The 26,048-nt window shown below is 35.3% G+C and overlaps 1 protein-coding gene and 1 long non-coding RNA gene across 9 annotated transcripts in view; both read left to right on the top strand.

The window, feature by feature from the left end:
* The window catches only part of LOC125253623, a 10,287-nt gene extending 5,357 nt beyond the window's left edge, over positions 1-4,930 (top strand). For both annotated transcript variants that reach the window (XR_007181493.1, XR_007181494.1), the window contains exons 3-4: positions 4,234-4,299; positions 4,401-4,930. This is a non-coding gene — a long non-coding RNA (uncharacterized LOC125253623). The remainder of the gene's footprint in view (positions 1-4,233; positions 4,300-4,400) is intronic.
* An 821-nt stretch (positions 4,931-5,751) lies between these two features.
* Positions 5,752-26,048, top strand: part of LOC125252597 (transcription factor 4-like) — a 179,629-nt gene continuing 159,332 nt past the window's right edge. For 2 of the 7 annotated variants that reach the window (XM_048166027.1, XM_048166029.1), the window contains exons 1-4: positions 5,752-5,866; positions 7,475-7,591; positions 7,796-7,834; positions 8,476-8,548. In XM_048166027.1, coding sequence (XP_048021984.1) covers positions 7,496-7,591; positions 7,796-7,834; positions 8,476-8,548 — 208 coding nt within the window. In that variant the 5' untranslated portion in view covers positions 5,752-5,866; positions 7,475-7,495. The other 5 variants (XM_048166028.1, XM_048166034.1, XM_048166032.1 and 2 more) reach the window with 4 other exon arrangements.

Below are 26,048 nucleotides of genomic sequence, written 5' to 3'. Positions count from 1 at the left end.
TGAATGTGGTTTCTCTCCTCTCGTGTCGCTCCATCATGTGACCGCTAATGCTTTACAGAGATCTCTGACGTTTGTTTTCAATCCCTTCCCATCTAATCACTAATTGCGGTATGATATCCAAACACTTCCCGCTGTAATTCCACTGACCCAGATAGACCCGTCCGGCCCTGACGCTACCGAGGAGGAGATCCATTTGATCCTTGATTAAATCTGCGTTCGCTGTCTGAGCTTTAACACACAATCGCTGACAAACGCAAGAGACCTTCACGATACATGCAGCATTACAACCTTTATATGTAGATCTACATGTCGAGCACAGATAATAAAGTACAATCTCAAATCTGTGCTTGTCTTGAGACACTGAGAGTCGCAGGCTTAAAGGCTTAGTGTGAATCCCATTGTGTCCGTATTAAGACATTTTAGCATTGTGTGCTTCAGAAACAGACTTGTGCGTTAATCTTCAGAGGAACTTGTTTTATTTGTTTTGAACTTCAAATTCTGTCGTTTATTCACCCTCATGTTGTTATTTTTAGTAATTTAGTCTTTCAGGCTCTAAACGAGACATCATATTAGTATTCTTCTGAAGGCATATGATGTTTTGTTTGAGAAACAGACATAAATTTAAGCTGTTATTCATTGATGATCTTCCTCTCACTGGGTAGTTTTATTTAACCCAGCTATTGTTTATAAATGACTATATGTCTGGCTTAAAATGAACCTAAAATAGGTTGGAAATTAAAAATCAGACACTAGAGGCAACAATAATTATCAAAAGGTGAACATTAATTAATAAGCAATTTAATAAATGTTTATTGTTAAATTATTATTTATTAAACATATTAATAAATGTTCATTTCGAACATACTCTGGGTTCATTTCAAGCAAGAAATATAGTCTTTTTTTTTTACCAATAGTTGAGTTAAATAAAACTACCCAGCAGGTTGGACAAACATTTAACCCAATCGCTGGGTTAAAACAACCCAATCGTTGGGTCAAAACAACCCAATCGTTGGGTTAATATAACTCAACCGCCGGGTTAAAACGACCCAACCGCTGGGTTAATACAACTCAACCACTGGGTTAATACAACCCAACTGCTGGGTTAAAACAACTCAATCGTTGGGTTAAAAACAACCCAATCGTTGGGTTAAAAACAACCCAATCGTTGGGTTAATACAACCCAATCGTTGGGTTAATACAACCCAATCGTTGGGTTAAAAACAACCCAATCGTTGGGTTAATACAACCCAATCGTTGGGTTAAAAACAACCCAAATGCTGGGTTAAAACAAACCAGTCGCTGGGTTTAAACAATCCAATCGCTGGATTAATACAACCCAATTCTTGGATTAAAAACAACCCAATCGCTGGGGTAAAACAACCCAATCGATGGGTCAAAACAAACTTATCGCTGGGCTAATATAACCCAATCGCTGGGTTAAAACAAACCAGTCGCTGGGTTAAAACAATCCAATCGCTGGGTTAATACAACCCAATCGTTGGGTTAAAAACAACCCAGTTGCTGGGTTAATACAACACAATCATTGGGTTAAAAACAACCCAATCGCTGGGTTAATACAACCCAATCGTTGGATTAAAAACAACCCAATCGCTGGGGTAAAACAACCCAATCGATGGGTCAAAACAAACTAATCGCTGGGCTAATATAACCCAATCGCTGGGTTAAAACAATCCAATCGCTGGGTTAATACAACCCAATCACTGGATTAAAAACAACCCAATCGTTGGTTTAAAAACAACCCAATCGCTGGGGTAAAACAACCCAATCGATGTGTCAAAACAAACTAATTGCTGGGCTAATATAACCCAATCACTGGGTTAATACATCCCAATTGCTTGGTTAAAACAACTCATTTGCTGGGTTTGTCTATTTTCAACCCAACTTGGGTTGTTTTTAACCCAGCATTTTTAAGAGTGTAGATTGTGCTGTCTTCACTGTGTATGATTTTTTTTTTTAATGTTTATTTTTTAAAATTATTTTTGTTAACACATTACAACACGCAATTGCCCAAAATAAAGTAGATAAATAGTAAATAAATGAAAATACAACCGAAAATCTGGAGAATACAGAGAAAGAAGGACCAAATAAAATAAACGCTGTGCATTATTATAAGGTATTACTTGCATTTATCGTGTAACAGATCCCCTTTGGATCAGGGGACTTAAACACACCTGGTATGTTTTAGATTTAAGTGCACAGAGCTGAAAAAAAAAAATCAATGAACAGTTGAGATTTTGAGCTGAATTTACATACAGAACTGGCTAAATTCTCTAAACTCACGAGAATCAGCTCGTAACCCCAGACCGTTGCCGGTATTGATTACTGCGGTATTTTTGCATGATCAGGGAGGAATCTTTGTGAAGTTTCACAATCGGTTTCCACACAGCGCTCTGTTTCCACAGCTGCAGCCTGTTCCATGTGATCAGGCTGAGGTTATGTTGCTTATACTCTTCTTATGGTTTGGTTATTAATGCTGCAGTCTGATTAACTTGCTCTGAATACTGTCGTTTACATGCCTCTGAATAACTAAAAAAATCATGCTTTTACAAGTCTAACAAATTACTGTAAAAAGGTATATGGCCCACTTGCAAAGCACCAAATGCGAGTAAAAATCAATGTTGGTGAGTATATGAAATGGTGTCAATTGCTAGTTGGCCAGTAACATTTTGATGAATTCTAACAATGCAGATATTGTGAGAACATGAACATGAATGACGGTCAGGACAGATGACAGGTCAGTGCTGCATCATCACGAAAGTGCAAGAAAACATGTAAGGGAACTCTATTAATTCCAGAAATACTCGAATACTGAACTGAGCTCTCTTTCACGCCGTCTTGCACTTGAACAGACATATTCAAACAAAATTATGTCAAAATTCCTATTTTGGCAAGGATCCTCGTCAATATATTCAGTTGAGAAAGAAAACGCATGTGTGTCAGTATATTGGATCTGTGCAGCTCTTAAAGTGACAGCAGCCTAATATTCCTGCTGCTGTCTGTGTTTTTAATTTGATTCAAACAACAAAAGACAAAGAAAAATCACTCACTGGCCTGTACATTTTCATTGGCCATTGGCAGGTGTGGCAAAAAGTTATTAATTATAAAATTATAGTTAGTTAGTTAAGGATCTGCCTCTGAAATTCTGGTTATACTATTTTACATTTTTATTATATAATTAGTGCTATTATATAATTGCGATTAATAGCATCCAAAATAAAAGTTTGTTTACATAATATGTGTGTGTACTGTGTATATTTATGTACGTATAACACATATATGCACGTGCAAGTATATATTTAACAAAAATATATTTATATATGTATATATATAGATGTATAAATGTAAATATTTCTTAAATACTTGTATGTGTGTATTTATATATACATAATAAATATACACTGTACACACATATATTAGGCCTATATGTAAACAAACTTTTATTTTGGATTCGATTTATCGTGATTAATCTTTAACAGCACTATTTTCACTTTTTAATTTTTTCAGTCACACTTATGAAACAAATGGGGGGGGGGGGGTAGCAATTAATTTAATAATTTTAAGAACCTCTAAAAATTAGACTCTGGTAAAACATATACTATAATATAATGAAATATTCTTATATCTTAAATATTCTTATTTTCATAAAATATAATATATAATTTCATATCAGTCCAAATATGTAGCTTTTTTTTAATAACGATCGCCCAATAACGATGTAGTTACAACATCTGCCAATAGGGTACAACTGCTGAACCAGCTAACCAGACTAACCTTACTCATCAGCGCCCCAAAAGGATCAATTTTCATTATTTTTTCCCCTGCTATTAACTTTTGAATTATATTTGTTCATTTTTGATTTGTTCAGTCACACTCAAATGTTCTCATATTAGTGTATAAATATTGGCTTGTCAGATATTTGTCTGCCCACCTGCTACAAATGTGCGTCAAATATTGTTCAGATTTTGCTGCACAAAAATTGCCAAACAATTTTCAGCATTAATACAATAAACAAATTGGGCGTGAAGATGCTGTGACACTTTTTACATAGTGAGTCTTTGCCTATATCTTAAGGATCTTCAAATCCACCAGGAGGCGCTGCAGCCAAACAGGAAGTGATGTCATTTCTGTTTAATAGGTGATCTGTGCTCTTAGTCTTTTAAATATGTTTGTAAACATGATGTCAGCTTCCAAATTTCCTTTTGACTGATGCAGGATTGGCCTGGAAACTTCATTCCTCGAGACTTGACTGAATGAGCGACGGTCTGTCAGATGTGACCGGTACGACTACAGCTCATGTAACTATTCTAACTAACAATTCACATCTTCATGTTTTTAATGCATATACTTACTGATATTTCATCTGATCTGTGGGTTAACAGGGAAGGTTTCGGTGCAGGTGTGTGAAATAATGGACTCCAGTGACACATCAGACCTCTTAAAGAGACGCTTCTGCAGGTTTTCATTAGGCCCGTGTGTGTGATCCACCAATACGACCATATTAAATACTTGTTATGAAAGCCACAGTGATGCATTTAAAACTCAGATGACTTTAATTAATGAATTAAACTGATGATGGATCAATACTGCGAGCTACAGACTCTGATCACAGTGATATTTATCATCAGTTTCTTTTAAAAATGAACCCACCTTTTAACCTTATCAACTCGGAGCCACATTGACAAACATTAAACATTACAGATGAATATGCATTGTGTCTGAAGTGCAATCATTGGGAATAAACTCTCCATTCTTCTCCTCTCATGCAAAACAGTCTGTTGCAGCACTACAGGTGTTTGGGAAAGTGCGGCAGTGTTTTTTTTTTTTTGTTGGCATGAAGCGTTTGAGGAGAAAATATCAGCCAAGGGCTCCATTGTTTCAGTCAGCTAAAGTCATATTAGCAAACACATTTTACTAGTTTGCAATTGTTACTCTAGTTTGAAGGGGTTACAGACAGATATGCACGAGGGGCTGAATCTTAAAGGGGTAGTTCACCCAAAAATGAAAATCCTGTCAATTACTCGCCCTCAAGTTGGGGCACCATTGACTTCCATAGTATTTTTTTTTTTTTTTTCACAGGTCAATGGGACTCTTCAACTGTTTGGTTACAAACATTGTTCATAATATCTTCTTTTGTGTTCAGCAAAACAAAGAAAAGTTCAGATTTGGAACAATTTGAGAGTGAGTAAATGATGACAGAATTTTAAATTTTGGGTGAACTATCCCTTTAAGGCCTGTTCACACCAAGTATGATAACTATATAGTTCTAAAAATCATTCTAAATGTAAAAGATTAGCAGAGTCCACACCGCATGCAACTATAACGATAACGACACAGAGGAACTATATAATAGACTATTTTTTCACATTTCCGGGTTTCTCAGAAGCGGAAGTCGTCATAGTTAGATAACTTTTATAGCGGTGAATGAAAGACTTCATTAAATATATATATTTTTTGTTTCCATTTGCACAAATAGCAAAAGAAAAACTCCACGATTGTGTTTTCACAATTTTCAAAAAAAAAAGGGGGAAAAAAAGAGAGCAATCGATAACCGATAGCCATAGCAGCTGTATTAGACACACCCTCACAGCAGCTCTAACTAGTTTTTTGTAATTTGATGCAAAGGTAATATAGGCCTAATACAATGTACAGTGTTATAAATGTACATACATTTTAAAAAAATGAAAGTATAAAAAACTTTGCAGGATTTACAATATTGATGACCGTTAAAACGCGTCATCACTTTCCCGCCAGAACGCGCTCCCTCAAGACTGAGCAGCAAAAGAGCCTGCTGTATGACTGGATTTCAACTGTGAAAACGCGAGTAAAACAAACGATTAAACTAAAGGTTGGACTCGATAATGTTCCAACTATTGATTTCAAAACGATTGTTTTAACTGATGAACGATAAAAACATCGACAGCCAAACAGAATCCATTCTGCTTTAAAAGGCGCGAGCATTTAAAGCGACAGACGACAAAAGAGCAATATCGTGTGTTTGTGTGGAGGCTAATCTTTTTAGTTGGTGTAAACGGCCTTAAATGGTCAAATTTTATTTGATTATGTATTTATATTTGCTTTTAAAAATCCCTTTAAGGCCTGTTCACACCACAATAACTATATAGTTCTAAAAATCGTTATATATGTAAAAGATAGCAGAGTCCACACCGCAACTATACGATAACGACAAAGAGGAACTATATAATAGACCCTTTTCACATTTTCAGGTTTCTCAGAAGCGGAAGTCATCATATATTTTATAGCTGCTGTATTAGAAACACCCTTACAGCAGCTCTAACTAGTTTTTTTTTTTTGTAATTTGATGCAAATGTAATATAATACAGTGTACAATGTTATAAATGTACATACATTTAAAAAAAAAAAAAAAAGAAATATAAAAAACTTTGCAGGATTTACGATATTGATGACCGTTAAAACGCGTCATCACTTTCCCGCCGGAACGCGCTCCCTCAGGATTGTGCGGCAAAAGAATGATATCGTGTGTTTGTATGGAGGCCAATATAGGTATTATAGTTGTCTTTTTAGTTGGTATAAACGGGCTTAAATTGTCAAATTTTATTTGATTATGTATTTATATTTGCTTTTAAAAATCTGAAAGGATTTGATGTTGTATTAGTACTTAAATTACGTATTGTATTATTCTTTTTTTTTTTTTTTTTAAATCAAATTTATAAATGTTGTCTTGAACTATTTGTTTATCGTCATCATAATCAATTTAAACATCCACAGATTCACATAAAAAAAAAAGTTTTTCTCTATAAAAAAATTAAAGTGACCCAAAGTTGACTCCGGGCTGCTTTCAGCCGTCGTTCGTGCTCTCGGACACGCGCACAAATATGAAATAATTATTAAAAGCAGAACCAAAGCCGCCTTCACGCACTCGAACAGAGTGTGAAGCGTTTAATATGAGGTCGTGGCAGTGAAAGTTGCGATTTTCCGCGCGGTATTCCAGAGTGTGTATGTCTGTATGAAGCGCTCCTGCAGTAGGTGGCTGTACGCGCACACTGATCCGGCGCGCGCCGCTCTCCGCCGAGCGAACACGAGCTTCCTCACCGTCCTGTCAATAAAACACTCCACGAGCAGCGCGAAACACATCTCAAACACATCTGAGTGTTTATTTAATCCACATTCTCACTCAGTTATTGATTCGGATTGTTGCCGGAGGGACACTTGGAGAGACTTTGTTCGCATCGCGCTACCGGACACCTGCGCGTCCGCTTCACCTTGTGGCAGAATGTTCCTCTGATCCACAGACTCTTTTTCACGCGGAGTGGATTTTTTGGGGCTCGATCGTGCCGTGGGTCCGTGTGTTTGCGCGCGTGTGTGTGTGAGAGAGCGCGAGCGCGTGCGTGCGTGTGTGTGTGTGTTTCTGAAGATCAGACACGCTCCTCCTGATCGGGTGTTTTCTCATTGCGATCTGTTTCCATGTTTTTAGGTTTATGTGATATTTCTAAAAATGCATCATCACCATCATCATCACCATCATCATCATCAGAGAATGGCCGCGTTAGGGACGGATAAAGAACTGAGCGATTTACTGGATTTCAGCGCGGTAAGTGCGTTTCTCCATGCTGGAGGTCAATGATCACACTTTGTTTGGTTTTGTCACATTTCATTGTGTTTCTGTGCGCTTTAAGATGACTTTTGCGCACTGAGTGTGCCGCGTAAAATGCATTTGAAATCTGAAAGAAAGTTGCAAAAGCTTGTGTGGATTTGATAGATGTGATGTTGCATTAGTAATTCTGTTGTCTTATAGATGCGAAACAGCGATTTGAAAATGTTCCCCACATCAATGGTAGTATATCCCACTTTATTCAGTCTTTTCTTGTGTTTTTATTTCTCTCTTTAATATAGAGTCATTTGAATGTTGTGTTGACCCTTTAAAAAAAAAAATCCTCAAGGAATTCTAATGGAATTTCTCCTGATTATATTCTGGATTCAGTCCTAATGGGATCAAATACAGTTCTGCTGAATGAAATTCTCAAGACAAAGAAAAAAAATCCAAGTTTGATCCCATTAGGATTGCTTCCAAATAATTCCATGAGCATTCCTGGATGATTTTTTGACAAGGGACGTGAGATTAGAGTAGATTCAGTGGACTGATGATGCGTTCAGTGTCAAAAGTGAAAAACCAGCTAAATGTGCATCCTGTGAGAAATGCTTTTGGGAAGTTTTCACTCAGGAAATGTGTTTTTATGAAGCCACAGTTCCAAAAATATTCCATCTGCCGACACCATTGGCTAGTTTATGTGCTCAGGACATTCTGATTATGTGAAATTTGGCTTGGTTTCGCATTATTAATCAAATTAACAGTAAGATGATGCATGCATTGTGATCAGATTGAATTATAATAATGCAGGGAATAGCATAAATGCTTTTTTTTATATTCTTTGATTCAGGGCAAGTTTTTAATGTGTTGTCATGATTGTTTTGTAGATGTTTTCCCCTCCTGTCAGCAGCGGGAAGAATGGACCGACGTCTCTGGGAAGTGGACATTTCTCGGGCTCAAGTATGTCAAATGAAACCGAAGCATGTTTTTTTTTGTGTGTGTGTGTGTGTGTAACGGCCCTCTGTCGCTGTCACAGAGTTATTATAAGCTTGCTTTAAAGTGTGTGTGTGTGGGGAGAGATATTTGTGACCTGGCAAACTTCTTCAGGTGTGTGTTTGTGTCACAGTTCACGTGCAGTTCCTGCGATGCGAGTTTGATTGTGGCAGATGCACAAACACACTCATGCATAATTCGTGCCGTACGGACGCCGCACCAGACATTTGTGTTGTTAAAGTGTGCGTTTTATAAAACCTGACATTTTATTACGTTGCAGGTTGTAATGTCGTTTGCAAGAAATCTGGAGAGCTGATTTTAATTCCGCGTCTGATGAATGTTTCCTGCAGGGGGGGAAAAAAAAAGAGCGAATAAATAAATAATTAGAAGCGACAAAAAATAAATGACCTTGACCCTGGAGGTGGATTCAGGAAGGAAACCAGCGCAACATATGGAATCCACTGCTCATTCCTGTGCACGCTTTTACTGCACGCATGCAAAAGAAAGAAAAAGAAAAAGAAAGTGCATGTATGTGGTGATCTGAATGCACAGATGGAGGGCTGAGAGAGCGTTTGTCAGTGCAGTCGGTGTCTTCATGTTTTCAATGGCTGCTATTGTTTTCTTCAGACTTGAGTGTTGTTTAGGGTTCGATAATTTGCATGCCGCCCCCTTCCCCCTTCCTTTGCCCCTCGGTTCCTGCGCTTTCGCCTGGATTGTGCCGCAGTTTTACGCTGTTGGAAAGTCGGGCAGGAGGATGGAGGGGGGTCTCCAAACTACAGCTAGTCTGTTGCCATGCAACTTGGCTTCCAATCGCTAGGAAATGTTTCATAAAGTGTGAATCGTTGAGAAAAAAAGAAGGCATATTAAATAAATAACACGCGCGGATCATGAGAACGTGTGGGCACGGCGCTAAATTTATGTATTATCTATCCGTTTCGAAGCTCGTGCCAGTCTCTGGCGCTTTTTGAGAGGATTCGGCTAGCGGCAGATAGGCCCGTGCGTTTGTTCTGGTAACAGGCGTAGCTTATTAAGCCACGTTGAAAAGTGGGGTTATTTTAATAACGCGCCGAAAAAAGTGCCGGGCGCAAAGCCGTGCTGCTATTTGCATCGCTCTGTTTTGGTTCTGCTTGTCAATCAGACGCCGGCGATTGCATTAAGCGCAGAGATGAAGAGAGAGAAGAAGATTTCTCCTCCCACAATCCAGCACCTCTCAGAGCGTCTTTGTCTTTCTCTTAGCGAGCAGAACCACGGCAGAAAAGGAGCCGAGGCGGCGAGGGGGAGAGATGCGGAGGAATATCAAACCCTTTAATTGTGCTTGAGATTAGGAATTAATGAGCGTTTTAGCTTGTAATAGCAATATTAGTGCTATCTAATGCTAATAATGAGCCTGCTTATAATAGGCTTCTGACTTGGTGAGGTTATTTTCTGCAAATTTTACTCTAAAAATGTTACTCTAGGAACTTTTTATCCGTTTAAAACATCGCTTTTCCCAGTGCTACACTTTTCAGCGCTGCAGAAGTGCTCCGTATGACTATTATTTCAAGTGTCCTGAAGTCGTGCAATAAATGTTCCAACAGGTTTGACGTCGGTGATTGTCAGTGTGTTTATGAATGGAGGAGATGATTTTCAGTGAATGGTGACTTAAATTTGGGCCTGGTCTTCACTCACAGCATCATGTGACTTCTGAAGACTTGTGTGTGTGTGTGTAATAATTATTATAAATAATTGTTATTAACTGTTATTGAGTAAAATACATATAATTATAATTTTAATGCTCATATCTATAAAATGAACCTTAAAAATTAATAAATAAAATATATATAAAGTATTTGTGTGTGTGCTCATTACATGAATATGAGCGTTAAAATATATAAATATTTAATAATATATATTATATATATGTGATGTATGTAATTATTTAAAATAATTGTTATTATGTAATATACCTATAATTATATACCTTTAATGCTCATATTCATATAATGATCCTTAAAATTATTCAATAAGTAAATTAAATATATTTTATATATAAACAATTAAATGAAAATATATTTGTGTGTGTGCTCATTACATGAATATGAGCATTAATAATATATAATTATATTTATATATATAATATATAATGTATTTAATTATTATATAAAGAATTATTTTTAATTGTTATATAATCTACACTGTAAAAAATGCAAATTGGGTTGAAAATGGACAAACCCAGTGAAAGGGTTGTTTTAACCCAGCGATTGGGTTGTTTTAGTCCAGCGAATGGGTTAAATGTTTGCTCAACCTGCTGGGTAGTTTCATTTAACTCAACTATTGTTTAGAAATTACTGTATTTCTTGCTTAAAATGAACCCAAAATATGTTGGAAATGAACATTTATTAATATGTTTAATGAATAATAATTAAACAATAAACATTTATTAAATTGCTTATTAATAAATGTTCATCTTTTGATTATTACTGTTGCCTAATTATGTGTCTGATTTTTAATTTCCAACATATTTTGGGTTCATTTTAAGCCAGACATATAGTCATTTTTAAACAATAGTTGGGTTAAATAAAACTACATTTAACCCAACTGCTGGGTTAAAACAACCCAATCGCTGGGTTTGTCCATTTTCAACCCAACTTGGGTTGTTTTTATCCCAGCATTTTTTACAGTGAATGTATGATTATATATTTTTAATGCTCATATTCATATAATGATCCTTAAAAATAATTATATAATTTTTTTTTCTTTGAATGAACGTGAAAATATGAGACACCCTCGACTTTTATCATTTCGGCCTCTTGAATTTATCATCGCTGAAGTGCTGAGAATGCTTCCTCTTTATTATTGGATGTCTAGAGTCATCAAGCAGAGCTGTTGGAGAAAAGATGCCAAAAAATGTTACATCAAAATCTGTCTTAACTTTCACTGTCTCACAGATAGTTGAGTTCACCACAGCCCACAGAACAGCACTGTTTGTGCAGTCAGAGCAGTGTGTGAATGTTGTGTTCGAGTCCCTAGATGACCTTCCTCTTGTGCCGTACTGATGTCAATACATACAGAGACTAAACATGCGAGGTCAAGCATCTCTACTTTATATAGAAACTCGGTCCCTCCTTGATCAAGAGGATCTCCAGTTCCTGCTCCTTTTGTTCATCTGCTCTGATTTTCTGGCCTCTGACTGCATTTAATACCATCTGTCCCAAATTCACTCTTGCTGAAAGTATAAAAGACAAAAATGGCATCGAAAGTGCTAAATATGCCCCAGATATTTAAAATGGGGAACTACCGGTCAAATGTTTGGAATTTTTTTTTTATGTTTTAGAAAGTAGTCTCTTCTGCTTACCGAGGCTGGGTGAAAAATACAGTAAAAATTGTGAAATATTATTACAATGTAAAATATCTGTTTTCTTTGTGAATATATGTTAAATTGTAATTTATATCCTGTGATAAATGCTGAATTTTCAGCATCATTACTCCATTCTACAGTGTCAGATGATTTTAATATTGGTGCTCAATTATTATTATCAGTGTTGGAAATAGTTTTTGGTGCTTAAAACTGTGGAAACTGTGATACAATTTATTTTTAAGATGCTTTTTGATGAATAGAAAGTTCAAAAGAACAGCATTTATTTGAAATATAATCTTTACATAAATATCTTTAGTGTCCATTTTGATCAATTTAATGTGTTCTTGATGAATAAAAGTATTTTCAGCTTTTTTCCTTACTCACCCCAATGTTTAAATGGCAATGCATCATAGTTTCCACAAAAATATGAACTTGATCATCAAATCATCATATTAGAATGATTTCTGAAGGATCATGTGACACTGAAGGCTGGAGTAATGATGCTGAAAATTCAGCTTTGATCAAAGGATATAAATTACACTTTACTATATATTCACATAGAAAACAAATTGTTTTAAATAGTAATAATATTTCACTATTTTTACTGTATTTTTGACCCAATAAATGCAGCCCTGGTGAGCAGAAGAGACATTTTTCCATATTTTCAGTAGTATAATGTTATATTTCATTTGATGATAATATTTTTGATAGATTTCTTTGTATTCTGCAGACGCCGCACTGACCCATAGCTTTTATTTGAAAGAGAAAGCCTCCATAAATTTAAAATTAAACCTGTAAAAATCAATTCCAGGCCGAATATTGCACTTAAAGAACCTTAATAAAAGTGAATTATTTGAGCGTCATAATCATGACAGATCGTCCCCGATCAGCCTCTGAACGGCACAATAGCTCCTCTTGTTTTTAACTCGTTTGCGTCTCGTCCCCCCCAAAAAATCAGCCGGTCGAGCTGGTCTTGTCCTCCAAAGTTACGTCAGCAGAGTTTGTTTCCCACCATGCCTTTGGCTGGATTCTCTTTCTGTTGACATTGTTTTGTCCTGTAGCCCACTTCCTTTGTGATTAAATGTCTGCGTGTGTGTGTTTGTGAATATGTTTCTTCTTTTTATCTCTGCGCTGCTTTGATAAGGCTGGTCTGGGCTCTCACACGCTGTTTGTTTGACCTGGAAATGGGGCTCTTAAACCTATTTGTGCTTGAACTGTTGGAGAAGGGTGCAGACGCAACATTGGCTGCATGTTGATTAGTGCTTATGTCATGTAGGGAGCCTGTGGTGCGGCCGGGTCGTGAAATCAAAACTGACTCTTAATGCCTGTTCTTACTGTGAATGATCATCAGTACGTTATTAGGGAGGAAAACTGTCTTTCATCACATGTAATAACAGGCTCCGCCTCCTTTCCATCTGATGTCATCAACCCCTCTAGTATTTTTCGCCCACATCCATTTTAGTTGGTCAATTTTTTATGATCCAATCAAGTATAAAGTCAAATTCTGCCCTATATTCATTTTTTTGCATTGCATAAGTTTCATGCTGATTATAAATTCCATTTAAAAACAATTATTTCTAAATAATAAATATTATATGCATTTAAATAATCAGTACTTTTGTCTTTTTCAATTAAACATCCTTAAACCTGGTAGATTTACTGCTTTTTATCATTATTTCTTATTATTTAATGTCCTTAAACAAGGTATTTATTATATTTATTATTATTTATTATTTAACATCCTTAATGTAGATTTACTATTCACTATGTTTTAATCATTATTTATTATTATTCTATGTCCTTAAGGTGGATTTATTATTCATTATTTTTCATTGTTTACTATTTTTTACATCCTTAAATAAGGTGGATTTACTATTTATTATTATTTATTATTATTTAACATCCTTAAACAAGGTTAATTTACTATTCATTATTTTATGATTATTATTATTTAACATCCTTAAATAAGGTAAATTTTCCATTTTTTTATTATTTATTATATTTAATATTTACTATTTTTATGGTAAATCTTGTCAGATTGAATTAAGTTTATTTTTCTTATTCTTTTTGCAATTTTTTTCTTTTTTAAATTTTTTATATATCTAATATACATAACATTTTCTAAATACCATCTTATACTATTTTTTTGTGGCTGAAATACTTGTATCTTGTTTTAAGGATATTTACATGTATCCTTTAAAGGAAAACATTTTTTTTTTTTTTTTGCTGTTTTTAAATTTTTAAATTTTGTGTTTATTTTGCAAAGTATTTTGATGTTTTATTTTCCCAGAGCAACCCTGCTGAAGTCTGCACAAGTGAAAAACCCATCAACAGGAAAAAATAAGTACAATTAAAGGAGATAAAAACGGATGTTCATGCCAAGCGTCTGATAAACAGGTTGATTTTGAAGGCCGAGTGAGCAGCGCTCGTGTTGTTTTGGACAGAGACGCTGATGTCTGTAAGGAAGTGCAGGCGGAGCTACTTCCTGTTTTTGTGTGCTGGTCTCCTGAGTGGAACGGAGGCTGCTTTTCACCTTCAGTTAATGTTAGATTTGGTCGTTGTGGTTTATCTATTTATGGAGTCTTGTTTAGTTCAGGTAGTCGAGTCCAGGTTGATCTAATCTGGTGCAGTTTGGTCCTGTGATGGGTAATATAGTCCGCTTTCCATCTGTCGGGTTTGGTTAAGGCGGTCCAGCGATCCAGTTCAATCCGTTCAGATCCATGTAATTGAATGTTATTGTTTTATTTGTATTGCACAAAGACGCTTTGCAGAGCCTGAACGGGACTGTCATTTCTGATCCCGTCCTGTCCGGAGTTGTAATGAATGACTTAAAAACATGGCCTGAGAAAGTGTACCGACTAAAGACGCTACTGTCCACGAGTGATTCAACACCCTCATGAAACAACAATGGGACCAAAGTGCGTTGTGGGTAATGACGATTCATGGGAAACACCCATCAGTCTCTGCCTTTCACAATGACCTTTGGAAAATCGCCATGCCCTTTTCAAACAGGTTCCTGAATGTTCCCATGATGACTGCGCTGTTGAAACGCACTGTTAACTCATCGAGAGTCACTCCCATGCTAAGTCACACGAAAGAAAAAAGACAAATTTGATTGCTTTTATGTCTCAAATGTTTCTCCTATACAACAGTGAGAACAAATGGAGACTTCTTCTGAAATCTCAAGATGTTTGTCCTGAGAAAAAGACCCCAGTAATCTCACATGTGCTGTCTCTAGAGTTTCAGAAGAGATCTCAGCCATGTCTCAAACTGTGCTCAGATTTGCAATCCAAAGTCAGAGATCTCAAAAACATTTTTCATCAAATTATCTGAGCTGCTCCACTCATTCTTTTTATAGCTTTTTGACTCATTTGTGTTTGTTTTTATTCTCTTACTTAAGGAGAAATATCAGAGACAAAGTTAAATACTTAATTTGATTCTCAAATATTTCTCATTCAACTCTCATAAGTTATGAAAGAGCAACTTCGGAGCAATGAAGTGTTATTGAGTTAAAACTTTTACTTAATGTACTTCATAATTGTAAATGAAAAGTTACTGATTGTCTCAAATGCTTATCCTAAAAAAACCTGCTGTGACAAACTTAAATACTTATGATTCTCAGTTAAGTCTCATTTATGTCCCATAAGTTATGAAAGCGCAACTTCTGAGCAACAATATTTTATTAACTCTTTCCCTTAATGAAGATTCATAATTGTCAGTGAAAAGTTTTTAGGAGAAACATCTGAGACTAAATTAAATACTTAGTTATTCTCAGTTACGTCTCATTCAAGTCTCATAAGTTATGAGAGAGCAACTTCTGAGCAGTAACATTTTATTGAATTAACTCTTTCCTTTACTGATTGTCTCAAATGCTTCTCCTAAAAAACATGCTGTGACAAACTTAAATACTTATGATTCTCAGTTAAGTCTCATTTATGTCTCATAAGTTATGAAAGCACAACTTCTGAGCAACAATATTTTATGAACTCTTTCCCTTAGTGAAGCTTCATGATTGTAAATGAAAAGTTTTTAGGTGAAACCTCTGAGACGAAGTTAAATATGATGATTCTCAGTTACTTCTCATTCAAATCTCATAAGTTATGAAAGAGCAACTTCTGAGCAAAAACTATTTATTGAATGAACTCTTTCCTTTAATAAAGCTTCATGATTTTCTGTGAAAAGTTTTAGGAGAAACATCTGAGATGAAATTAAATACTTACAATGATTCTCAGGTAATCTCATTTAAGTCTCATAAGTTTTGAAAGAGCAACTTCTGAGCAATGAAGTGTTATTGAGTTAACACTTTTACTTAATGAACTTCGTAATTGTAAGTGAAAAGTTTTTAGGAGAAACCTCTGAGACGAAGTTAAATACAATGATTCTCAGTTAAGTCTCATTTATGTCTCATAAGTTATGAAAGCGCAACTTCTGAGCAGCAATATTTTATTAACTCTTTCCCTTAATGAAGATTCATAATTGTCAGTGAAAAGTTTTTAGGAGAAACATCTGAGACTAAATTAAATACTTAGTTATTCTCAGTTATGTCTCATTCAAGTCTCATAAGTTATGAGAGAGCAACTTCTGAGCAATAACATTTTATTGAATTAACTCTTTCCTTTACTGATTGTCTCAAATGCTTCTCGTAAAAAACCTGCTGTGACAAACTTAAATACTTATGATTCTCAGTTAAGTCTCATTTATGTCTCATAAGTTATGAAAGAGCAACTTCTGAGCAAAAACAATTTATTGAATTAACTCTTTCCCTTAATAAAGCTTCATGATTGTCTGTGAAAAGCTTTAGGAGAAACATCTGAGACGAAGTTAAATACTTACAATGATTCTCAGTTAATCTCATTTAAGTCTCATAAGTTATGAAAGAGCAAATTCTGAGCAAAAACAATTTATTGAATTAACTCTTTCCTTTAATAAAGCTTCATGATTGTCTGTGAAAAGTTTTAGGAGAAACATCTGAGACGAAGTTAAATACTTACAATGATTCTCAGTTACGTCTCATTTAAGTCTCATAAGTTATGAAAGAACAGCTTTGGAGCAATGAAATGTCATTGAATTAATTCTTTCCCTTAATGAAACTTAATGATTGTCAGTGCATGTTTTTACGAGAAACATCTGAGACAAAGTTGGTACCTAAATGAGGTGTAACTGAGAACTCCATTACGTCTCTCTACGGCTCTGAAAGACCAGCCTCTGAGCAGTAACATTTCCCGGTGTGTTAACGAGTGGTCTTGTCCTTAACGAATCCCCGTGATTCTCCGTGCAGGGGTGGGAACAGCACACCTTGTTTTCTCGTCGCACCTGCTCATAGCAGTGAAGGTGAAGAGACTCAAAAAAGTGTAATTAGCCATCTGAAAATAAAGGCAGAAGAACAGCAGCACTGTGTGTAATTAACACGACAGGTGAGGTGCACGCTGAAACGGAGAACTTTTAATTAAAACGGCTGACTTGTTTGGATATTGTCAAGTGTGCCGCTGGAAGATGTGCCACTGTAATGGCTGCCATAATTGAGCAGTGACAGAGGCTAATGTTAGCATGTCTCACGTATGTGATGTCATCTAAGTTTCATGCTACTTTTATCCTCAAACGTTTATCTGGAATGCTGAAAGATTTTGTTTGTTTTAAATATCCATGAGATGATATGCAAAATGAAAATATGGAAAAATCATGATGCATTTTTGTTCTGTGTTCTGTGTGGTTGCTTCACTTCTGGCATTAAAAGAGTGTCTGTGATTTTATGGTCTGTAGATGTGGCTCAGGTCCCTCCTTCAGTGTGCATCTGTGGGATTGTTTCATCTAGCCTAACTAGTTGGTCAGTGTTTCTCAAACAGTATCTCATCAGTTGTGTAAATCCTTCGATGAATCAGAACATGTTGGCTGCAGTTTTCCTGATGCATCTGGATGTTCTTCCTCCTTATTTGATGTGGGAAAAGGGTCGAACACGCAGAAGCATTTGAGAATGAAGGAAGCTGTTCAGTGCACTAGGAATACAATGTACATTTGGTTAAAATGACAAACGTGAGCAGAAACGTTCATGCAGTGGAGATGGAGTCTGGTTTTAGAGGGTGTTTCCATGATCCGTGTTCGTCTGTTCTTTTATGTAGATATTATTCCAGTCAGAGTTATTATAGTTAAATAAAATTATTAATAAAATTTACATTAGATGCTAAAATAACACTGACTCCAGTTTAAAATTTCATCAGTAAGGTCGTATATTGTGATGGACTTGCTATAGGGTGACTTTATTCGCATCAGAACATTGTGTATTTTAGCACTGGATTGACCAATCATCTGGTCAATCATATTGGTATTTTTTTTAATTGCTTCTTAACTATTTAAAGGTACACTGTGTAACTTTTGGCACTTTAGCGGTTAAAAAAAACCAAACTGTATGCATTTTGCAGAAGAACATTGTTTTTGTTGTGCTTCGGCTCTGCTTGACTGTGTGGATGAATATGATTATCCTACTGCTCATAAAACATTCACTACTAGGCTTAAAGGGATAGTTCACCCAAAAATGAAAATTATCCCATGATTTACTCACCCTCAAGCCATCCTAGGTGTATATGACTATCTTCTTTCAGACGAACACAATCAGAGATATATTTAAAAATATCCTTAGTCCCTTAATGTTTATAATGGTTGTGAATGGTAATCCAAATTCTGAAAAAAAAATGCATCCATCCATAAAAAAAGAAAAAGAAAAAGAATCTAAACGACTCCAGGCTGTTTAACACTCTGAGGTCTAAAAACGCGCCGGCGCGTTTTGCAGGTTTTTTTTCACATTGCAGCAAAACAGACTTAAAATACTCTGTCATTTTTTGTCATAGAGACATAAGTAATACATCAATTGGAACTATAGAATATCTCCTTTTATTTGTATACACTCAGAGTAAAAACAAAATGTTGTGCTTTTTGTAAAATAAAGAAAACTAACATGATGCGTGATCTCTCATCTCCCTCTGAACGAAGTCCAATCTAATAGTTCTCAGAAAATGAAGTGTAACTTAGTGAATACTAATCACAAAAAATTCATACTTATGTCTAACAAAACGTTGAAATGTCAGGTTTTAAATCGTGCAAGTCAAATCGAAAACAAACATTCTGTGTTTATGTAATCTGTATGAAAAGAGAGCCATGTCAGAAGTCCGTGATTCAGCTCATTACCCACTAATGCGGCCACGCCCACGGAGCCAGCGCTATTCACAGGCAAATTCAGAGACAACACATGCATTCATCATCTCAATCGTGTATTTATTGCCTTGAAAATTGTTTATCTGGATGAAAAAGCCATGGTTAGCGATCTCTGGAAGACATTCAGTAAATTCCTGTTTGTTTTCTTCTATTGATAAGTTTTAAGTGAGTTTTTGTTTCTTTAGCGCCCTCCGGCTGTAGTATGAATTGGTAAACACCATTCATGGAATATCGTCTTCTTCTTAGGTGAATTTGTGGACTAAAATGCACAGAGCGCCCTCCGGCTGCAGTATGAATTGCAAACACCAGCGCTCATAGAGATAACAATGAATATTAAATAAAAAAATAACTCCTCTGTATAGAAAATTGACATAAACATATGAGAATCCTGTATTTCTCCAAATGTGCATGCTTTTAAACTAAAAGCCTATATTCAGACTTTTTGCATCACAGAAATACATTATATTTTAAAGTATAATATAAAACCATTATTTTATATTGTAATAAAATTTTTCTGTATGTTTCATATACCATGATGAGCTTGAGACATCACAGAAGTTTTTTTTCACAGCCTACCTGACTGAAATGCCTCATTAATATGCAAGTCTTTTCAGGTCATTACTATTCAATTCTTTTGTCTTCACAGGTGAGAATGAGCCATTATTCATGGAGATTCACGCCTCCTCGCATACCGTGTTTCTTGGCAAAAAGTGTCTTACAAAAACTAAATCAGTATATTGTTATAAATGAAAGAGTAGTCAGCATAATTTTTACATAATTTTGAAGCAAAAACTCTAGTCTACAACCTTCAATACCCAAAAGTCTTGTGAACACAGATTTAATATACTTTTATTGGCCTTATATCAGTGACTTAAGTTTTTTGTTTTTTCAGTAACCACGCATAAACGTTATTCCTTCAAAAACACAAACATGTACACACATGTTCCTCACATATTATGGTAGCCTAGTTTGTGCTGAATACAGTGTAATGACACTTGTGTCATTAATATGTTTATGAACAACTGAAAAAAGCACAAATGTCAGGGCATGTCAAAACTTCTCCAGGCCCCAAATCAGCCTCAGACTCCAGAGGGTTAATAAAGGCCTTCTGAATCGATGCATTTGTGTAAGACAAGTATCCTTATTTAAAACTTTATGAAGTAAAATAACAAGCTTCCGGTGCGACACTCATTCATCGTATGTCCAAAAAGCATTAACTTCTTCAACATAATACGCAACGCCATGACGTACTACTAATTTGGATTACCATTCACAAACATTATAAACCTTGGAGGACTAAGCATATTTTGTAAATATATCTCAGATTGTGTTCGTCTGAAAGAAGATAGTCATATACACCTAGGATGGCTTGAGGGTGAGTAAATCATGGGATAATTTTTATTTTTGAGTGAATTATCCCTTTAAGAGATATAAACAGTTTAGAGGGAAAGCTGATTAGCTGAAGGTGTTACTGTAGCTTTACCCATTAATAGACACGGTATTTCTTTGAAAATAATAAAATGAGCCTTCACAGTAGATAATGCTTTACAGTGAACTCTGTTAGAGAGATGCACTCTAAAAATGCTGGGTTAAAAACAACCCAAGTTGGGTTGAGAATTGAAAAACACAGCGATTGGGTTGTTTTGCCCAACCTGCTGGGTATTTTTATTTAACTCAACTATTGTTTAAAAATGACTGCTTAAAATGAACCCAAAATATGTTGTAAATTAACATTTATTAATGTTTAATAAATGAACATTCATAATTAAACAATAAACATTTATTAAATTGCTTATTAATAAATGTTCACCTTTTGATTATTATTGTTGCCTCTAGTAATTATGTGTTTTTAATTTAATTTTAAAACAGTCATTTAGTAATTTTTTAACAATAGTTGGGTTAAACAAAACTGCCCAGCACGTTGGGCAAACATTTAACGCAACCGCTGGGTTAAAACGACCCAATTACTGGATTTGTCCATATTTAACTGTTTTAAACCCAGCATTGTTTAGAGTGTACATATAGCTGTTTATCTGTTCAAAAAACACCTAACTCATCTGTTGAGTAATAAAAACACCAAAAAATCCCTGTTCTCGCCATCTCCTAAAGCTAAGCCTATGTTGATTCTTGTTTTATTACGAGCTCTGTCGTATTCTCTTTTCGCCAACAGACTCTCCTCTGTTCGGCGTTTGTTTAAAACGGATGATTCCCGGAAGTTGGAGATTTATCGGCTCTATGTCTCGCTCGTTGTGACAACTAATCTGTGCCACTCCCACACCAGACACGCGTTAGAGTAGGTGGAGCAACTTCTCTCTATTTACGGATATGACGAGACAAGCACGGGCGAGTGACGTATGTACGCAATTTCCCACCAAAACCATCCTGACAGGTCTAGAATATAAACACTTATAACAGGCTTACCGTAGTGAAGCAGGGAAAGACAAAAACATGTTTTGGATGAGGCATTGATGATGTATTGATGTATTGATTTAAATTCTGTTAATTTTGAACAAAAAGTTACGTAATGCCCCTTTAAATCGTTGAAACCTTTCTGTTAAGCAAAAGAAGCTTGATTTAGCAGTGAGATTCCTCCAGTTATTCTCATGTTATCGTGCATGAGTGGATTTTCAGGAAGTGTCAGGTTGAAGTGAAGTGTTCAGATTATCTGCTCTGTGTGTGTGTGTGTGTGTGTAAGAGGAGATTTCTTGTCTTGGTTTTCCTAAAAGGCAGTTGAACATCTGGCAGTGTGTATGTGTGTGTTTGTGTGTGTGTGTGTATCTGTGACGCCATTGACATTCCATTCCATCAATGCTTTGGTTATGGCTGCCGTTTGCATGCATGCATGCGTGCGCGTGTGTGTGTTTGTGTGTGTGTGCACCCATTTGCAGTCGTAGAAAGCACTTGTGTGTGTTTTATGTGTTTGTTTATGTACATTTCACTTGTGTGTGTGTGTGTGTGTTTTTCTCACTCTCGTGGTGTGGGCAGTACGTGCTACTGTTTTTCCAAGTGCTAATTTTTGCTGCAGTTGCTGGTTTAACGTCCATCTCGTTACAGCCTGAACCAATTACGGCCCTAATTATCCAATAAATATGTATTTAAGAAGCTGTTTGCTTTTCGTGTGTGTTGTGACACGTAGAGCAGAAACCAAACCCGCTGGGGTTATGCGCTTTATACATCATATGAGACCGACCGCAGAAAAACACTCAGAAACTCGCAAATTATAATATTCTGCATTTGTTTTTCACTGCCTTTCTATACAGTTTTATAAGTGAATTTTGCTAAAACACGTCCAGGTCATATTTTGTACTAAATTTAAAAGGCAAATATTATATATATAATGAATTTTTGACATTGGGACAATATTTTCATATCAGTTTAATCCACAAGTTCTTATTATTGTATTGTGTCAGATCATTTTTGAATTACAATACAGTAATACAGAATTTTTTTTTAAAAACTTGACATTGATTATATTGTAACAGCATTTTGACAGTTATATTGGACATTGATGTTTTACTTAAACATTATTTTGACAGTTATACTGGACATTGACATTATATTGTAACATTTTTTACAGTTAAATTGGACATTGACATTATATTGTAACATTTTTTACAGTTAAATTGGACATTGACGTTATATTGTAACATTATTTTGACAGGTGTATGATGTTGACATTATATTGTAACTTTTTTACAGTTATATTGTATGTTAACTTTACATTGTAATATTAATTTGACAGTTATATTGGACGTTGACTTTACATTGTAACGTTATTTTGACCGTTATATTAGATGTTGACATTATATTGTAACATTAATGTTATATTGTAACATTAATTTGACAGCTATATTGGACGTTGACTTTACATTGTAACAATAATGTTATATTGTAACATTAATTTGACAGTTATATTGGACGTTGACGTTACATTGTAACATTAATTTGACAGTTATATTGGACGTTGACGTTACATTGTAACATTAATGTTATATTGTAACATTAATTTGACAGCTATATTGGACGTTGACGTTACATTGTAACATTAATGTTATATTGTAACATTAATTTGACAGTTATAATGGACGTTGACGTTACATTGTAACATTAATTAATTGTACATTAATTTGACAGCTATAATGGTTGACGTACTTGAACAAATTGTTATATTGTCTCTATTAATGTTATATTGGAACATTAATTTGACAGTTATAATGGACGTTGATGTTATATTGTAACATTTATGTTATATTGTAACATTAATTTGACAGTATATTGGATGTTGACTTTACATTGTAACGTTATTTTGACCGTTATATTAGATGTTGACATTATATTGTAACATTAATGTTATATTGTAACATTAATTTGACAGTTATATTGGACGTTGACGTTATATTGTAACATTAATGTTATATTGTAACATTAATTTGATAGTTATATTGGACGTTGACGTTATATTGTGTGTATAGGAGTGTAACTGTACACAAAATTCACGGTTCGGTACGGGTTCGGTACAGCAGGTGGAGAGAAAACTAAACATTGCTTCTTCTTTTTTTAATTAAACAGTGGTTTACTGAACAAATTGTGTCTCTATCTTTAAATATTACAATATAAAATTAAATGTAGGGAGCATATATTAAGCGAAAGAGTTCATTTCTCTGGCGAACTAACAAGCTGTGGACACTGAATGGCTTTTCTGAGGTAAATGCTACATGACTTATTGTTTACAAGCTGTTTTATTGATGTCTTTCCGCCTTTGAAACACTGATTGAGCGATTACACGAAGATATGGCCATTTAAGTTGTAAGTTGTACTGTATCTTTCAGCATACCTTCAGATGTTCATTCATGTATCATGTTTATTCTGTAACTAGTATTAAAGAGGAAGAGATGATCTCGTTCACTCGCGCTCTGCACTGCCGGTTGAAATGAGGCACCTGTACAGAGATCTGTCAAAAAAGTGCCAAAACAGCATTTTATGTTTGAATTTCGTGATTTCGTGGACAGAATTTGAAGTATGACACTTTGTTTCTTATCGAAAGTAACAAAATGCAGAGCTTATTGTGATTTTTTGGTGGTTAATGGTGGTTAGGCTACAACGCCGTATTCATACTGTTGTACTGCTTTCGTCTTATCTATCTGTCTTTGTCTTTGTTTTCGTAATTCACCAGGAAACTGAAGTGTTCCCAAACAGGAGACCTTGATGTTGCAATGCAATGCTTTCAGTACACATGTGCACCGTACCGAAAGCCCTGTGCCGAAAATGTTTGGTTCTGTTACCATAATATGGTAAAACCCGTATCCCAGTAATGAATTATAATGACAATCACAACTGTGAACAATAGAATTTACAAAAACCTAAAATTAAAAGTTATGGATGCATAATGGTTATGCGAATATGTGTGGGAAAATGTTCTTCATTGTAATTTCTTGTTTCTGTTTTTTGATTTTCATGACCTGCTCTTGACAGATTCTGTGAAATTCACTCTTATGTTCTTGTTTAAAGAAGCAGAGAGAGAGAGAGAGACAGACAGAGAGAGACAGACAGGAATGTAACCGGACACTGTGAGGAGTTTTTCCCACAGAAGTGCCCTCTCATGAAAGGCTTTTGTCTGGCTGCTGTGTTCAAACATACTCGTTTCTCTCTCACTCTCTCGCTCACTCACTCACTTGTTCTTTTTTTCCCTCTGAAAGTTTTGCAGGTGTTCAGGGCGCAGCAATGAAACAAGGTCTGTTATTTGGTGTGTGCGGTGGGCGGGCGGGCTGGTGGGCGGGGCATCCTGGCCTCTTTCTCCTCCATCAGGGTCATTGGCTGAGGAGGAGTAGAGAGGAGGGGCTGATGGGTAATGTGAAAAGCAGAAAGACAGAGATCTGCTCAGTGTAAACACAGAGTGTTCTGTTATAGACCCTGACAGACCAGACACACATGGGTCAGTGATGGGATAGAGCTTCTGCTATTAGGGATGCAACGATTCTCACTTCATTATTTCAAGATAAATATTACTATAAATTTTAACAAATTAAATTGGCTTTTTAGTGTGTCTGTATGAAGTAAACACTGATTCAGTTAAACAGTCAGCAAAAAAGACAAGTGAAAACCTGTAAATATTTCTCTCTGTTTCTTGTAAATATTGTTGTTTAATTAAAATGAATCTTAATATTATCAGACAGCAGCAGGTCTATAGGTCTATCTTTCACGGCAACACCTGAAAATGCACAATTCCGACATTCTGTTTACGTTCACTCTCAGTGCTGTGTTTTCTATAAAAAAACAGGCATTTTGACCAAGAAGAGCATTTGACCGTTCATGCGTACAGCCGCATTTCCTGCGAGGCGCGAATGTTCTTCACAGAGAGTTCACACAAACACGTATGAGAGTATTGAAAGAATCCGCCTGTCAGTCAGACAGCACTCGAGTGCTGCCAAAAGATTGTTACGCAGTGTAACATGATCTTCACAGTTAAACTTGACATTGGTGTTATATTGTAACAGCATTTTGACAGTTATATTGAACACTGATGTTTTATTTTAACATTATTTTTTACAGTTATATTGGACATTGACATTATATTGTAACTTTATTTTGGCAGTTATATTGGACGTTGACTTTACATTGTAACATTATTTTGACAGTTAGAATGGACATTGTTACATTGTAACATTAATTTGAGTTATATTGTAAATTGACATATTGTAACATCATTTTGACAGTTAAATAGAACATTGACGTTATATTGTAACATCATTTTGACAGTTAAATAGAACATTGATGTTATATTGTAAGTTTTGACAGTTAAATAGAACATTGACATTATATTTTAATATAATTTTGACAGTATTGGACTTTGATATTATATTGTAACATCGCTTTGACAGTTTATTGGACGTTGACATTATATTGTAACATTAATTTGACAGTTAA

This window comes from Megalobrama amblycephala, linkage group LG18 (assembly GCF_018812025.1).
Source record: "Megalobrama amblycephala isolate DHTTF-2021 linkage group LG18, ASM1881202v1, whole genome shotgun sequence".
Classification (NCBI taxonomy): Eukaryota; Metazoa; Chordata; class Actinopteri; order Cypriniformes; family Xenocyprididae; genus Megalobrama; species Megalobrama amblycephala.
This window is presented reverse-complemented; position numbering and strand designations above follow the sequence as displayed.